This window comes from Perca flavescens, chromosome 5, assembly GCF_004354835.1.
Source record: "Perca flavescens isolate YP-PL-M2 chromosome 5, PFLA_1.0, whole genome shotgun sequence".
NCBI classification, from domain to species: domain Eukaryota; kingdom Metazoa; phylum Chordata; class Actinopteri; order Perciformes; family Percidae; genus Perca; species Perca flavescens.
The window spans coordinates 11,061,068-11,079,519 of record NC_041335.1 but is presented as its reverse complement, the minus strand read 5'-3'; the positions used below and the strand labels follow the sequence as shown (position 1 = coordinate 11,079,519).

General features: G+C 41.4%; 1 protein-coding gene across 2 annotated transcripts; it reads right to left on the bottom strand.

Moving 5' to 3' along the window:
* Window positions 1–5,716: 5,716 nt before the first annotated feature.
* Window positions 5,717–10,373, bottom strand: npy8br (neuropeptide Y receptor Y8b). Of its 2 annotated transcripts, none has more exons than XM_028578649.1 (3): window positions 10,211–10,373; window positions 9,643–9,794; window positions 5,717–8,183 (listed from the first exon to the last, which is right to left on the bottom strand). In XM_028578649.1, exon 3 carries the CDS (start codon window positions 8,015–8,017, stop codon window positions 6,908–6,910), a length of 1,110 nt encoding a protein of 369 aa, XP_028434450.1. In that variant the 5' UTR covers window positions 8,018–8,183; window positions 9,643–9,794; window positions 10,211–10,373; the 3' UTR covers window positions 5,717–6,907. The 2 variants fall into 2 exon arrangements, with proteins under 2 accessions (XP_028434450.1, XP_028434451.1); XM_028578650.1 differs by lacking the exon at window positions 10,211–10,373 and adding an exon at window positions 10,103–10,167.
* Window positions 10,374–18,452: the final 8,079 nt, after the last annotated feature.

The window sequence follows — 18,452 nt, the reverse complement described above, 5'->3', positions numbered from 1 at the left end:
CAGATAGAGCAAGACTCAGCCAAAGGCGGGAGTTTGTCACAACCACCTCTGATTGGCCAAAACTATGTTTCTGTTGACCCTCTCTTTGACGGGGTTACAGGTGCATGGCATCGGGACAGACACACAGGATATTAAACCTGTTTCAAGCCCTTTGAACCTGTAATTGTTTGTCCTCTGTCACTAACGAACAAGTTTGCAAACTAACTTGAAGCACTAAAATTGATAAAAAAAAAAAAAGTTTTTTATTATTAAAATTTTTAGGGGGGCTGAGAAGAAATTTCGGAGGGCTTGAGGGTCTTATGAGTCGTACTTCAACAAACCTAAGACAAACTGTGACTTTCTGAAGTTGCAATGTTATCTTTTGAATTGATATACATCATATGTGTAATTGACTCAATTCTAAAGGGATCAAAACATTATTTGACTCTTCAAATTCACTACCGTACATATTTGTTTTCCGAAATAAGGTTCCATGAGGTCCACCGGAAGGGGAGGGACTTCGCCTCTCTTTGGCTTTAGCAAATGAGATACACAGTAGGAAAAAAATAAAAAAGAGATACACAGTAGGTGTGTGTTAGCTAATTAGTGAGCTTTAGAGGTGCTGTTGTTTTTTAACCTTCAGACAGCTGTCTCCCAGATTCCTTTATTTATGCTAAGATAGCCATCTCCTGACTCCAGTTATATATTTGTTGTTGAATAAGCACTATTATAATGCATTTGTTCCATGTATTTGTTTCCATGTGTCATAGTAGTAGCCATGCCAGTGAATCAGCATGCACAGTAAAATGGCCCTGGCAAAGCTAAATGGAATACAGTCATCATTAACTTTATTAATTAGGTCTCCGCCTGTAATTTTCCTGCTACAGCTGCAGTAAAAATAAATCCATATTACTTTACAGGGACTGCTTACAATTATTCCACCTTCGAAAGAAAGTCAACAAGAAAAGTACTGTATGTGCCATCAAGTAGGCCTACCCTCAGCAATAAAATGGTGTCTCACTTTCTTTTCCGTCCTTCTTTTGAAGCGAGAGAAGCACCTGACTGAGCTGGTTCCACGAGAACTACTTCAGCTCCTCTGTCTGTGTTTGATAAAATGCCTTTAATAGCTTGGTGCTCTATGTCAGCTTGAAGGAAACCCATTGAAACCCCTGAGAAAGCTGTAACCAGGCAACTAAAGTATAGTCTGTGGTTTACCCCTTCTTCTTCTTCTGATCAAAGAAAATGGAAGGTCAGACCTAGAGGCCAAATCCTAAATTGCTAGGGAAAGATTGTAGAGAGGAAATAATTTCTTTTCCGTCTGTTGAAAAAATATCTATCTATCTATCTATCTATCTATCTATCTATCTATCTATCTATCTATCTATCTATCTATCTTATTTTTTGTAAAGATGGCACATGCATACAACCAACCACTGAAACCAATCCTGAAAAAAACTGGCTGACACCAATTAGGGGTTTCTATTCCTGGTTGTCAAGAGTGCTTGTGTTATGCAAGACAAAACTGTGTGTGTGTGTGTGTGTGTGTGTGTGTGTGTGTGTGTGTGTGTGTGTGTGTGTATTAATTCTACAGAAGACAAGATTGAGGCCCGGAAATATCTTACAGTATACTATTCTACATTTATTTCAAAGGCGGAGACACGCAGGACCGATTTGTCGTGAATTCATCCCGGAGGAATACACGTTTGTAACCCAGGTCGGGCTCATAAGCGGGCTGACACAAAATGTATGCTGTTATGTTGATATCAAAACTAATAAACGTGTCAAAAGCAGGAAATGCTGCCTGAAACAAACCCTTCCTCACAAATCTGATGAATGAGCAAGCGCCTGATCCAAGGCGGAACAATTAGGGCAATTGAATAAAAAAAGGAAAGGAAGGAAATATCGACTGAGCTTATCTATGTGTTTGACTCTAAGATGAGCTACCTGTCAGTTTCAATGCGGCATACATATGTTAGCATATATATATTGCCGTGATTAGGATTCCGCAGGCAGCAGTCCAACTCCCTCTGACCTTTTCATCTGCCGGAACAAAAATATGAGTTCCTTCTCACAAGGGATCGAAGGTGCACAAGGACCATGTCAATGTCAATTTATTTATATAGCATGTTTAAAAAAAAAAAACTTGGTTAACCAAAGTGCTTTACAAGAAACAAAAAAACAACTATAATACAACTGAATAAAGGAAAATAATAAACAAATAAAAGGTAATAATATCTTTCCTTAACTGGAAGGAAAGGCCCAAAAAAAAAAAAGATGTGTTTTTAACAGTGATTTGAAGTGTTCGAGAGTAGGGGCAGTTCTAATATGAAATGGTAAACTGTTCCACAAGTTAGGGGCGGCTAACAGCAAAGGCTCGGCCACCTCTGGTTATGAGCTTGGTTTTTGGCACATCCAAGAGGACCAGATTGGCTGATCTCAGCACTCTTGCTGGAGTGTGAGCATGAAGGAGCTCGGTCAGGTAAGGCGGCACCAGTCCTTGGATAGATTTAAAAGTTAAAGGTCCTATGACATGCTGCTTTTTGGATGCTTTTATATAGGCCTTAGTGGTCCCCTAATACTGTATCTGAAGTCTCTTTCCCGAAATTCAGCCTTGGTGCAGAATTACAGCCACTAGAGCCAGTCCCACAATGAGCTTTCCTTAGGATGTGCCATTTCTGTGTCTGTAGCTTTAAATGCTATTGAGGAGGAGAGAGGGGGGGACAAGGTGGAGGGTGGGGATGTGGCTTTGACCAACTGCCATGCTTTGATCGTTTGCAAGCCATGATGTCTCTCTCCCAAATTCTCTGGGCGAGCAAAGCAGAGAAAGGGGAGGTAACCTTGCTCCTTATGACCTCATAAGGAGAAGATTCCAGATCGGCCCATCTGAGCTTTCATTTTCTCAAAGGCAGAGCACCTCTCAAAATGCGTGCCTGCTAGTAATAGAACCAACGCCTATTTTTCATGCGACACGCAAGGGTGTTGGAAGCGTTTCCAGGCAAAATAGAATAGGAAAATATGTTTATATGTCATTTTGACACAAATACATTTATTAAATGACATTTTGATGTTTGAAAGTCTCTAGGTTTTGACATAAATGCAGATATTAATGTAATTAAAAAAAATATATATAATAAATAATGATCGATTCTCAAATATTGCACCTGTCAATACAGAACAAGATATTCTGTAGACTATTTTGCTGTCAATATTGCCGACGTTGTTGTTGCTGTAATCAAATCAGTATATATTTATGTTTAACATGGAGTATACTACTGCTCGAGTGCAGTAAATCAATGGGAAACATCCATGTGTATAGACAAGGCTAGCAGCCGATGCGCCGCGTCAGACACGTTTCTGGTGTGCAAAGACAGAAAACGTCACGCAGCCGCCACGCAACTGACACGCGACAGACACGCCACGCTCACCCCACGCAGCCAGTGTGCAGGAGCCCTAAGACATGTTATCTTTTGAATTGATATACATCATGTGTAATTCATGACTCAATTCTAACGGGATCAAACAATTATTTGACTCTTCAAATTCACTACCGTACAAATTTCCACCAGAAGGGGGAGGGACTTCGCCCCTCTTTGGCTTTAACAAATGAGATATACAGTAAGCTATGTGTTAGCTAATTAGTGAGCTTTAGAGGTGCTGGTAGGCAGATTGTTTTTTTACCTTCAGACAGCTGTCTCCCAGATTCCTTTATTTATGCTATATAGCCATCTACTGGCTCCAGTTACATATTTGCTGTTGAATAAGCACTATTATAATGCATGTGTGCGGCATATGTGAATTATATTGAAATCACCACAAACAATGGCTTTGTCTGACCTCATCACATACAAGATTTTGAAAAATCCTTTTGTAGCACATCTAAGTTGGGACCCCTTTATACAAGTTATAATGTAATTCCTTACGCTCAGTGTGGACCCTGCAGATTCACTTTATACTGTAGATCCTGTGAATGCTGTACACGCCTTTTAACATTTTCATCTTTAAAAGCTTTCCACAAAGCAAGGGAAAGCATTGAAAGCTATTATTCTAACAATTGATATGGGGACAAGGCAAAAACAGGGTGAATTATGCCCTCTTCTTCTTAGCACGGCAGGCAAGAAAAATGTGACAGAAGAGAATTTCAATGCTCAAAACAACAGCTTGAGGAAATCTCTCGCCAACTATGTAGTTCATGCTGTTCCTGCGATCTGGAGCGATTTCTCATATGAGAATCTCTCTAAATGAAAACGCAGAGAGCCATGATGTTAATCTTTCTGGAACTGCTCCACCGACAAGGAGAGTCTGGTCCTGTGGACTGATTAAGTGCTTGCCTCCAGCTCAACTTCATTTCAGTGCCCAGGCCCCTTAGCAGTTACTTGGGTAACAATTTAAAATGGCATCATTTGAGTTCCACTCGTTGTTAAGTGTCGCTGGAGTACGACAGCACCTCCGGCATCTTGGGTCCTTTCTTCCAGACAAAATCAACACTGCTGTTTCATTTGATGGTGTTTTTTTTTTTTTTTTTTAAAGGAAAGACAGACGAGAGGAAGGAACTGTAGGATAACAGAGGGGGTTGAAGGTCTGTAAAGGTCAGCTCAGACAAAGGCAGCGGAAGCACACTGTCAATTATGCTGACAAGGACCTCTGAGAGCTCTCTTATGGGCTAAATTGCTCTTGGACAACAGTTTGTTAGGTTGTGTGTAGTCTATATCCTTCGCGTTCCACTTCCGGGATTGCTCCTGTGCTGCAGGAAATTCCGCCGGATGCATGTATTTTCCGTTTCCTTCCGCTTTCTTTGTGTTGGAGTTTTAAATTCGGTGGATTTATGAGGACTATTGTTGACTGCTCCTCAGATCTCTGCCTGCTAGCTAGACTATCTGTTCAATCTGAGTTTTTCTCTCGCGAGACTATCTTGCGGCGGCTCTGGCTGTGGACTTTAGCACCGCCCATGACGATTCTGATTGGTTTAAAGAAATGACATTAAACCAGAGCACGTTTTCCTCCCATCCCCGAATGCTATGTGGAGTAGCCAGACCCTCCTTCAGCACGCTTTGGACGAGGGTCTGGCAAAGCGAGACTAGGTTGTGTGAGATGCCTTCAGAGTCAAAAAAAACAGATTTGGCTTTCTGCGAGGTGTGAAAACATGCTACACTTGACCTCCTGACATTAAAAAACACCAAAGCTTAAAGGCAGCAACAATCTCACCCTTTCTTTTACTCTTGGTTGATATACTTTGTCTTTGACACGGATAAAAGTATAACTATTAACATGCGTCCCCACAGCATGAATATTCAGCACAACTCCCATTGATCTCTCATGCTGTTTTTTTTTTTTTATCCTCCCCATGCTGTTTTAACATCTAAGGCACCAAACACAACACTGATTTATTCAACAGTGCATGCACAGCAGCTAAAATGTGTCGTGATCTCAGACGTACCCCTAAATAATGCACACGGAGGCAGCACACTGAATTTGACCTCAGGAAGAAACAACGATTTTGCAACAATTGACTGTTAAGATTTTCTTTTTCTGTACACCACAAACCAGGATGAGGATCCCACACCGACTCCACACTGCTACCTCAAGTGGAAACGTGCGGTCTGGTCTCCGTGTACCATTTGAAGCCTTTAAATGTGAGACTTATAGACTTATAGGGCACATAGGACCGATCAATTATCTGCCAAAAGCTGACAGATGACAGAAAAATCTATTCTGTGCACACTCGGAAAGCAACAACAACAACAACAACAACAACAAATGCAGTACAAGAATTGATTAAAACCAAATATTACAACATGGAGGTTATCATTAAAGGTAATAGCTGTTTAATTTAGTTCAATACCACAAAGAGAAGTGACTTACAACAGGTTTCCTAGGAGATATCCGCTATGCTACACAATGCTCTCCCCCCAACCACACCATAAACTACACATTTTACAGGCCATACATGTATTTAGCAATGCTATTTACAGCAGATGAACCCCGCTCTGAATAAGTCCTTTACCGCTTCTTTGATGTCTTGATATATGGTTGTTAAATGGCACATTTTATGAGAAAAAAAAAACCCACCCCACTTGCACAACACACTGCAGCGCAGACTTTGGTGGAAAGCATGGAATGTATATAGCTCTCGCCAAGGTTCTCTGTAAAAGATCATTACATTGTTTGTGGTGATTTTAGGTCATGATAAATGCATTAAGATGATGCCAGTAAATTGTCTCAGTGAACGCCTGGAGTCCCATTTAATGCACTAATGTTCTCTCCTTCAGTTATGTAATGAGCTACTCGGTTGATAATCATTAACACATCAAAGTTTACAATCTCTCACATTTTTTTTTTTATCAATACTATTAATATAAAACAGCAAAATTGAAAACAACATTTGCAGTGCCCCAACCCCTTTTGTCCTTTCAGTTCTCTCGGGGGGGGGGCTCAATTCACATTTAAAGCAGGTAACAGTGTGAAAAGCAAACCCAGCTGATATTCAGTGAAACGTGACTTCTGAGTAGATCCCAGTGCTTCAGAAAAGAAAACATGACAGATTTACCAGATGAAATGCTGTCTAACAAAGATTCCTCATGTGCCCACAGCACACGAGGAATGGACTATACAGAGTTGTAAAAGTGTTCATGTAAAGTGCCTTCACTCGCCCTACAATACTTAAACTTGTCCAACCTTTGCACCATCAATGTGTTATCTACTTCCTCTTACATGCTAACTCATACTGAAGCGAGGGCGTAGGCCCGTGCTGGTAAAGTGTCTTCAGTGGGCTCTCTCTGGACTGCTGTGCTGTGAGGTTTATAACTTTGTAAATGTACACCTCGCTTTCGGACACAACAAAGCAAAAAAAAAAAAAAAAAAAGCTCCAAAGGATGACACGATGAAGGCTGAAGAAGCAACCAGTAGTCTCTTTGTCTTTCACTGAAAAGGCTTAGGACCTAATGCTCATGCTCATAGACCCATTGCTCAAGATTGACCCCTTGGTGACTTCTGTGCTGACAGTGGAGAGCGGGACGCTCTCGTAACTCTCCGTCACCCCCCAGCAGCGGCAGCGCAACAGGGTAGACTTCACCTGTTTCTGGAAATTGCTGTTGAGGAAACCATAGATGATGGGGTTGACGCAGGTGGAGGCCATGGCCGTGAGGTGGCAGGCTGAGAAGATGGCGTCGTGGCCGCAGGACGGGATGGCCTCGTGGTTCCAGTCGAACACCGCGTTGAAGACGGTGAGAGGGAGCCAGGAGAGGGCAAACGCCACCACGATGGAGAACAGCATGGCGTTGATCCTGGTGGCGCCCTTGGTTTTCTTTTGAGTGGTGTTCCTGCCGCGCTCCACCATGTCCTTCCGCCTCCTGAGGCGCAGGTAGACGTGCAGGTAGCAGATCATGATGAGGGCGAGAGGGAGCAAGTACTGGAAGACCAGCAGGGAGGTGGTGTAAGCTTGCCGCTCTTGAACTGAGGGCCACCGCTCCATGCACACGAGGTGGTCGCTGCCCGGGAAGGGGAGACTCAGGTTCTGGAAGGGCAAGGTGAGTACGCTGTACGAGAGGAAAGGCGCCGAGATCAGGCAGGCAACGATCCAGGTGACAGCCACGGCCATGTAGGACTGGCCCACCATGGGCTTCCATCCTGTCGGGTGGACAATGAGCTGGTAGCGCTCCATGGCGATGAGGACGAGGGAGAAGATGGAAACGGTGACCGATATGCACTCGATGAACGGCGTGAGCTTACACAGGACCTCACCTAGGATCCAGCGGTCCATCAGCGTGTAAATAATAGTCACTGGCAGGCACACGACGCACATGAGGATGTCAGAGCAGGACAGGTTGGCGATGAAGATGTTGGTGACGTTGCGCATCTCCTTGTGCCGTGTGATGACAAACACCAGGCAAGAGTTACCAATGAGACCTACTGCCATAACTGCACTGTAAGCGATGATGAGAAAAGTGTTGCCACTCACTGAGAGGGAGCACTCGTCGGTGAAATCCCACGGTATCTCTTTCCACAAGGCTTGGTTGTGGTTGGTGTTGTGCTGTAGCTCCATGGCGGCTTTCCTGGGCTCACTTCAAAAGCCGATGGGGGGCTTAATGGAACTAATTTGTTGTGTGTCACACCTGCTGTAATTACTTCATGAATAACATTTGCATTTTTTTACAGCTTTGCCTCATCCTCAATCTTCGGCAGTCTTTACAACGAAATTTACTTGCTGCCTGAAAACAAGGGGAAAAAATGAAATGAGTGAGCTTGTATAAATTTCCAGTCATGAAAAGTGTATTTCTAAAGTTAGGAGCTCTTGAGATATTAAGAGGTTGGTTTATCACTCAAATTGAAATGTAGCTCCCATTAAAACTGCAGCATGCGAGGAAATTGACCCTAACTTGCTGAAAAAGCTCATTTCATCATTAGACGGTTACTACTTTTAAATAAGGATATGTGGCAGAAACTGATTCTCTTGCTTGCAGGTAGTTTTTTGTTTTTTTGTTTCTTTCAGTGCTTCTGAATGTAATCGCACAATTGTCTTTATGTCGTGTTTAGTGGTTCAGTTTCATCTTTGTACACACCGGCAGTGGATTCAGTATAACAAAAAACAGAGACGTATGAAGGGAATTATCAATGCTGGTATAATATGCAGATATCATGAGACTGATTTTCTATCTCCTCAAGGACCGGCTATGAGAGTGAAATGATGCGCTGATAGCATGCCATCAAGAAAACAGCACAGATCCAGACTTCTTGGCATTGCTATAATGGCATGCTGATTTGAATTTCCATCACAATAATGTGATAATGACTGCTCCTTCAGGGACAATCATTCCCTCTCACTGTTTTTTCCCCTTTTGACAGCGGGAATTTATTCTGTTTCTGTCCATAAAGAACAGACACCTCTCGCTGTCGCTGAGCATTCACAATAGATTCTAAAGCACATGTGGTCCTTACAATCTCCAACAAATTAATGTACTGGAAAACAGAACTGAAATACAATTTTGTTACACCAAGACCAAGAACCTTAGTAGTGTGTGTGTGTGTGTGTGTGTGTGTGTGTGTGTGTGTGTGTGTGTGTGCGTGCGTGTGTGCGTGCTCGCGCAGCAGTGAAAAACAGTACTGATGCCCTTGGATCAAATCTTCAGAAATGAACACAGCTATGCTATTAGAATAACAATCTACAGGATTTATCATTTTTAATTGAGGACTCCTTAACGATGACAAATGTTGACAGGCAGGACGTTAATTGCTTGTGGCTGTCTCTGTTATGAGCAGAAAGGTCCTATTATAATGTGCTGTTTAATCTGTGGTGATTACAAAGATAATCATAACAAAAGTAAACACTTGTACCTGGAGCTAAGTACGGGAATACCACATATATATATATATATATATATATATATATATATATATATATATATATATTATTCACATATAAAAATAAAAAAAAAAAGACAAAGAAATCATTGAGGTCAGGGGGTGGAGGGGGGGAGGGAGGGGATTAGTCTCAGAAGTGGGATGTTTGTAAATTGTAAATGAGATTTTAAATCCTTATCTGTCATTGTTCGGTCACCTATCTGATCTACTTTGACATCACACAAGTCTCGATTTTTTCATGCGAAAATGATTATGGGCGGATGAAAACCACATGAAGGGATGAAAAAGTGTCAAGAGGGGCTACTGTACCCTGGGTCTCTTCAGCTGTCCTGGATCCACTGTCTGTCTTCAGCTGTCAGCTGGATCCACTGTCTGTCTGCAGCTGCGTGTCTGACGCGGACTCTCTCGGCTCCGGACAGGTGGCGGAGACTCCTCTGTCCTCCAGTGTGCTCGCTGCTCTCCTGTCAGGAGAGGGGGGGGACAGGACATCACTCATTTCCACCTAAACGTCCACTAAACCTACACTTAAGGACAGCAAGCTGGCCACTAAGTAAGAAGAAAACTACAAATAACATCAGAATTAGCTCGCCTGACAGCACAGGGGAATTCAAAAACACCAGCGCGTGCGATAGGACGTTTAAAACTCCCTGTCGTTACACACACAGACACTGAACCCATAAAGAAGAAAATGTTAGGCTACTGAAACTGAAATATTAGAGTCGTTATGGAGCTTTGTCGTCGCATGTCATAAAAATACAAAATAACCGACCTTATAGGAAACATGTCTTTCCTACTTTCAGTTAAAAAACCCTCCACCCCTTTAAACAGTTGCAGGCTAGCTCGAAATGCCGTGTCTTAATTAGCCGTTGTTTCTTACCGAGATGTTGTTTCCCCTCAGGCTTCCAGCGCTGCTTTGCATCAGGTGAGACACAACAAGAGTTTTTGGTCGAGGAGAAGGTAGGAGGTGTCCTGCCAGGAGCACTGATAGGAACTGAGATAGCTCTTAAAGCGACCTTATGCCTCAGACTCAGGCAGGGATGTGATTGGGGACATGTTACATAATAATATCTCCGTGGCTCGCACGCACGCACGCACGCACGCGCTCTCACAGGGGCCAACGGGGGAATTGAGTTATTTGAATTTTTTTTTTACTCGTGGTCTGTTTCACTATTAGTGATGATTATTTGATGATTAATTTAGGCTGTTGTAAAGGGGCACGCTGAGCCTTCTCGCATTGAGGCAGGTTTCATTATAGCCTAGCTCCCCAATGAGAATGTAGGCTAATATTGATATTTTGATGAGTGCAATGTTTCAAATTCCAATGGGGATTATTGTGATTGCCATAAAATGGCATGCATGTGAACTATATAATATTGTGTTCTTCTGTCCACATGGGGAACATTTCTAAATCAAGGCTGTATAGCGATGTGGAAGTATTTAGCTGTGGAAAACAGAAACAATGCTGTTTAAAGAAATTCAGACAGATTTGAAGTCTTCACACCCTGAGGGTCGTGTGGATACAAACAGCTCTTATGAGTAGTGTTTGTTTTATGTAGACACACACAGAGTGTACATTATAAGGGGACTACTACATCATCTTGTGTTACATTGAAGTTCATTTTGTCACCCAAACACCACAATGCTAATTCTGCATCTAAAAAGAAAAAGAAAATCCCAAATCATTTTCAGCTGCCACAATTTAGTAATGACTATTGATGCACATCGATTGATATGTGCATGTATTCAAGGCCATTAACTCACTTCTCTATAAAGATCATTAAGCTCGTCAATGTGTAATGTACTGCAGCCCATATACCCAAAGCCAACCACACAGGTTATCTGCATCTGCAGTATTGCATAATGTTTTAAAGGTCCATACAATTAAAATCATCATCACGATTAGAATCCCTGTCCCGATCCCTCCGCAGAAAACACCTCAGACTATTTTAAACGCATTTTTTGCACCTCTCTTGCTAGTGCAACAGATTGTTAACTGCTTCTTCACACCGTCCCCACACACTCCTGTTTCAAGTGGAGGCTGTACGAGAGAACAGTAATAGCTGTTTTTATTGAGAGAGAGAGAGAGAGAGAGAGAGAGAGAGAGAGAGAGGGCAGAACAGTGAAATGACTTGCCACCAACAACAACAGCTCTGTGGGTGTTTACTTGCCACAGAGACACCTGTGTCAAGTCACTCAAGACAATTCACATGTACACATATTTTTCAGACAAAAGCCAGAATGCTGAAAAAGAATTTGGGGGGGAACAGTACTGCAGGGCTGAATGTTTCACCTCGAATGAGCAACTATTCAATATAATGAAATTTGGAACGGTGGTTGTACCTCTCCCCTCTTGCAATCTCTACTACTTTCACTCACATTTGGATTTTTCTTTTAACTTTAATTTTCTTTTTAAAATGTCTGTGTCTCAATGTCCAGACAACTGAGCACTGTGGTGACATGACATTGTTGGGCTTTTTTGACAGTGTGTCCACCACTTTATTTATGATTGACAAGTGACAAGTTGATGGGCTCAAGGGCATTCAGCCCAATCGAGTGTGGCCGGAGAAGCTTGTGCAATCTGGAAAGGAAGAATACCTCTCATGGAAAAAGGGAACATGGTTTCTGAAATGAACATTTCTGCCACAGAGCACACATAAACAAACAGAAAGCAGATAGCAGTTTTGTACAAGAACAGATAACATGTTCCAAACAGTTTTGAAACATTATCTCGCTGTTGCATGAAATATTTGATCGCTCTTTGATCACTTCTTTTATTCGGTACACTCTATCAACTGTTTGGACTCCCATCTTGTGTCCATTTACACAATACATAAAGTAACTTGATTCAAATATATGTCCATATTTGGATTCAGAGAGAGACTCATTACATAAGGCATTTGTGAGTGGTTCTTGTGGGAAAATTTTGGGGAAATAGTTTTATGTGTCACTGCCAGTGTAAATCAATATAGTACCATGCCCTATTAAGAAGGAATTGTTCCCCTGCTGTAGCTCCACAAAGGCCTATCCTTGTTAAATAGTATTTGGGGAGCAGTTGTTCCTCTGTGTTTTTAAGCCCATCGCCGGTTTTTGGGTGATTTATTTGTGTTGACAAAAAAAACCTCTCACTTTAACAGACCTTTAATATCCTCTGCTGTGCAGTGAGGCTTCACAATACATTACAGCACCAGCCAGCCAGAACAGAGAAATACATGGTGGCTCTCTGTAACTTCACACTTTGTTCAGTCGTGTTTTAAAGGAGGTCAAGTGGATTTTTTTTGTGATATCAAGAGGACCCCTAAATAATGAAAAAGAATTTGTATATTTTTAAACCTACTTCATGGTGCTGTGAGAGGGGCCTTTATGTTGTGGAGCCAGGCTAGAAAACTAAGTTAGTTAGTGTTTGAGCTCTGGAAGTGCCAGGAAGTTATCGTTATGAGTTATGGAAAAGAGTCAGAATTATAAATTAAAGCTATTTAATATTTAACATTGATTGTGAGTAGCACAGATTAAATGAAGTTATGGCATTCATAGAATGCGTTTCATTTTGTACGTAGCAAAGGGTTTATTGTTTATTAATGGGATCATATCGTGAGTTCTAGTGTGACGTGTCTGAACCTATAAGAAAGCTGGCTCACAAAAAAATGAATATTTAAAAAAATAAAATAAGAGGCAGACCAAATTCAGATCACATCCATGCTGAACATTCAAATTATGCTCGCAAAAATTAGTTATAGTTGTTATATGGTCTTCTACTTGACCTCAGTGCTGACAGTAACTGTTATGAAATATAGAAGTCCGCTGAAGCACGGAAGGGAGGTGGAGGGGACGGGATGAGGGGGAGGGAAGGGCGAGCTAGTCTCGTTTTGTTTAAAAATACTTTGAACGTCAACAAGAACAACGTCACCCAACATCGCTTAGAGCACCTTTAAGTACAGTACTTGAGTAAATGTACTTAGTTACATTCCGCCACTGGGTGTAAGTATCAAGAGATGAAAAGAATGAAAAGATTTACAGTCACTAACCCAAACCCCTAATGCCATGGGAATGTTCTGTACCAACACTGTATAGTGCTAGTCATATATTAGTTTGTATAAATATCAATATGTCAGACAGTGCAAAGGTCCTTGTGTGTGTGTGTGTGTGTGTGTGCAGGTTGAATGCAGCACAGAGCAACATAATTGATGTACTAATTCAATCAAAAGCTATGTTATACACACCAGTTTTTTGAATTGCAATATTTGATTTTGTTGTGATTTGTATGTGAATGTATGAATGATTTATGATTTTAATGTGATGGGTGTTGTATGCGATATGTATTCTGTTTGATATCAATAATAATGTGTATGAGAAAGAAGGAAAACAGAAAGAAACTAAAACAGGAAAGAAAAAAGAAATCGAAATACGTGCAATAAGTGATTACATAATCACGTCTCTCTGCTTAATTAAACGTTTGATCTGCCCACTGTTCACACCCCTCATATGGCAGCAAACTTATTCCAGGATTTTTATGGTGTGAAAAGCTAATAGCTAACCATACAAAATCTAAACATGGCAGAGGTCTAATTCATCATCTAAACTCAAACAGTGAAATACTAAGGTCCATATTGATCATGCCGCTTGATTATTCCTTCAACCCCTCTCTCATTGCAACCCTGAATCCATACGCATTGTGTACAGGGCACTACTCATTGAACAATCTCTTGCAATATTACATCCCTGTACAAGAACCAAGTCGAAGTGATCCTTGACACCATCACTGCAACACGGTCCTATAAATCCCCTGAGGCTCTAAATAACCCCAGCCAAGAACAAATGCCACAATGCCTCAGGTACTGGTAGATGACAAACAACCCCCATCGGTTAAACAGATCCCATCGGACACAGAAGCTCACCTTGATGCTCCTCTGTTAAATGTGACTTTTGGGAGCAGCTGCAACACTGGTGAGTAATAAAGAAAAACAAAATCCATAAACTGTAAAACTTAAGAGGCAACCATAGTGTCAAACCCACAGAGCATTGTCACCCAACTCTGCAGTTCCCATCAACTCTACAGAGCAAATGAGCTATATCCTCTTTCAGCTCATTGGTTTGTTTTTCCGGCACACAGATGAGCTGTTTTGGTTGAGTCTCACCGCTCTCGTCAACGATCTACGCCTGACGGTGATAATTAAACACTAATGTTGCTCCATATATGCTGGATGTGTAGCTAAATAAGTAGTCTTGCCTTGCCAGACCTTCCTCCACAGCGCTGCGGAGGAGGTTCTGGCTAGTCCACACAGCATTACGGGATGGGAGAAAAAACGTACTCTGGTTTATTGGCTTTTTTTTTCTCATTTACATTTTTTTTTAATTCTTAATAGCAGAGTATATGAGTACAGGGTTGGTCATACATTTCTCAACCTTGGCATAAACATACGACATGTTACAAAGGAAAAATAAAACTTGAAAAATAAAGTAAGAAATATAAGGGGGAAATCCAGTCTACAGAAGGACGAAGACGCTATGCTGTATGTAGTCTCTGCTTTCTTAGGTTGAGTTGTCATTAGCCCTTGTATAGGTTCAAAACAGATCCCAAGAGGTCATCCCATCCTCCGTGTTAGTTTGTGAAGCATAGACTCATAAGATGCTGTCTCCACCATTGAATTAGTCCAGTCTTTCAGATTAGGAGATACAGTAGTTTTCCAGTGTCTTAAAATAACTCTAGAAGCTGTGACCAAGCCCACCATAATGACAGAAAAAGTTATTTTTGATATATTCGGTATTTGTGATCTGTCCCCTAGTAAACATACGGCAGGAGTCAGGGGAATCACTGAACCTGACCAGTTACTCAGGAAGTCTACAACCTTGACCCAAAATTGACTCACTAATGCACATTCCCATACACAGTGAAGAAAAGTTCCTACCTCTGTTTTATTATTTTATTAAAAACCAATCACAATTGTCATGGGCGGTGTTAAGAGCCGGACAGAGCCACTGTGCTCCTGCAAAATAGTCTCAGGAAGGAACTTGTTTTGGTGAAATGTGTGTACGTTCAAAGGTTGTTTTAGTTGTGCAACAGAAAACTCAGATTGGACAGATAGTCTAGCTAGCTGTCTGGATTTACCCTGCAAAGATCTGAGGAGCAGGTAACCATAGTCCTCAGACACCCGGTGGAATTTTCGGCAGCACCGGAGCAATCCTGGAAGTGGAACGTTGTGGATATAGACTACTAAATAAGCAACAGTTTGCTAACACGTTAGCCGTATTAGCTTAAAAGGTGATAATATGTTCACAGCTTGTTTCTGTTGCCCCTGTGTGGCCAAACATCAAGTACTGCAGGTTTAAAACGCATGTACTTTATAATTAGAGTTAAAGGAATAGTTCAAAATTTTGGGAACTAGGCTTAAGTTATTATTTAACTTTCTTGAGGAGTGTTAGATGAGAACATAAATACCTCTTATTAAAGATATAGCCAGGAAATGGTAAGCTAAGCTCAGCATAAAGATAAACGAAGGTAACAAAACCTCCAACCAGTTGCATGGATCATACAAATACGATGTAAATTGGTGAGATTTAGAGGTGGTGGTAGGCAGATTTAGTTTCTTGAAACCAGCTGTTTCCCCTTTCCCCCAGACTTCATACTAAGCTAAATTAACCAACTGATATATTACCATAAAGGCATGAGAGTGAGAGAAATCCTTTAATTAAACTCTCTGCAAGAATAAGTGCGATTCCTTTAAACCCATCATTGACACCAAAATTCTCTACATATGTTTCCAAGTCACTACCAAAATGGAATCTTAGTGTTAGTTTTGGACTGTAAAGTCTGCAAAGTATGAAATGAAACAAAGCATATAATAAAATGATTTCATTGTTGGTATGTGCTGCTTCAATAATTACATTTAGTGTAGTGGAATAAACTGATTTAAATGAAGGAAAAGAGCAATAGAGAGAGACAGAGAGAGAGAAAAAGACTTGAGATTGGGGTTTATTAAAACACAATTGCATTAGCAGACCGAAAGTTAGAATCAATCCAGTGTGCATTAGCCCTGCTGACCCTCCTCCTTTAATTCATATAAATGTTCTGAGTGTCCTTCCTGCTTTCTAAAGCCACATAAGTATTCTACTCAGTTCCAGTCATATCTGTGTGCTCAGACAAACAATTCTTTTTACCCCCTCACTTTTCCCTCTGTGTTCCTCTGTGTCGGCGTATGATTCAGAATTTACACTAACATTGTCACAGCAAATAAGACGGTGGGTGTCACACCCCAAAATAGCCCTCATAGCCCAATAGCAAGAAGTGAAAACTTAATTCAGAAGCAGCATAACGCAATAGAGGGACAGCAAGTTGCTATTGATCCACAGAAGCTGTGTTCAATATGAGTCCAGACCCACTGACATATGACAGATGCGACCAACCACCCGCTCAGGTTCTTGGCCACAGTTTAGCTTTATCCCCATTCAAATGTGGTCAACCATAAGTCCCATTTCTACTTGGCATCATAGCAAGTGTTAGAGAGGATGGCGGTTACCAGGGTTACTGTGCACGGCTGTTTCTGAAAAGCTATTGAAATCGCACAGAAAATGCATACTGATCATGATGAGCATAATGTAAATGAATCATTTCATGTCTCATTTTACATCGCTTACAATATTCCATTAGCAGTGCAGGCAAACTTTACACGACAGGCAAACTGTACATGACACAGACCAAACCAATCTTTGGAGAGCAGCTGTCAAAGCACAGTCCGGCTGTGCTATCAGGTCTCTGCTTGCTGTCTTTTAGAATGCTTTCCACTGTGGGCCATGCTAGAAAAATAAGGTATGATCCAGCCTCTGCCGATTTTTACAAGAAGCCATAAAGTTGTGGCCACTCCTTTGACCATCTTTAAAACAGCACTGATGGACAAGCATGTGGAAGGACTGTCCGAAACTTGTAGAAATATGGTGACTTTACTTTTTCTTCTTTTAGATGAATATTAACTGACAATTATTGCAACTTGTAGAGCAGACAAACCCAAGGAAGAAAAAACACAGCGTGTTGGAGCCATTTTCACCACTTTGTTTGTATAGGCTAGTATGTTGGTTATGTCAAGGTGCAGTTTTATGTTTGAGCACTGGGTGGAGCATGGCCTTTGGGAAGGCATAAAGCTAATCCACCACAGGTACACAGGTGTGTGGAAAAGCGGAAAGCAGACAGCTTTCTACCGTGTCAGTCGTGTCAGTTTGGGCAGTGTTTCAGTTGTTTTGACAAGGAAACTAAACCAGAAATGAAATGAAATGGACTCTATGCTTGTGTGACGGTAAGCAGGCCGTTATACAGAAAATAAATGGGTCACAGCACCGAAATACAGATAAATTGTGGACATTGATTATTGGCACGCAGAACACGCGTCCGAACAAGTTCTCCCCAGATCCCACCATATTGGCCTAATGTAGGAGTTGATAAAAGACTCTACACAGCGCTCTAGCTGACTATGGTCAAACAAAAAATCTCAATATTTGGTTACACTTTACTTGAAGGCATCTACATAAGAGTGACATGACACTGTCATGAACATGTCATAAACAATATAAACAAGTCATAAACAACGCTTCTGTCATTAAGTGTCATTCAGTTTTTGTCATGACAAGTTAGGGTTAGGGTTAGGGTTCATGTGTCATGACAGCATCATGTGTTCATGACAGTGTCATGTCACTCTTATGTAGATACCTTCAAGTAAAGTGTTACCCAATATTTTCCCATGTAATTTCAATTATCCAGATTCCTTACTGAATTCCATACAGATTAGAAATTTCAATTTCTTTCTCCAAACAGTCCCACTGTGGTATGCCATTGCAATTTCTCACAAAATGATTCATAATCACAACAAAATTCACTGAGGCCGATCTGTCCAAATCCTGTGGCAGTATAAACGACCCCCCACTGCTTATCATTTCAGGGTAATCATGTATCAGCCGGTGGCCGCCGTACTAAGACGTTTGGCAGGCTTCATCGAACAGCGGTGGAAAGAAAATTGATTGCTCGCCTCACAGTCACAGAGCAGCCCCAGCGAAATTGCACCTGCCAGTATACACCTCAGTCACTTTACAACCCCTCCATTCCACGTATGAATCACAGTGCGGGGAGTGTGTATATT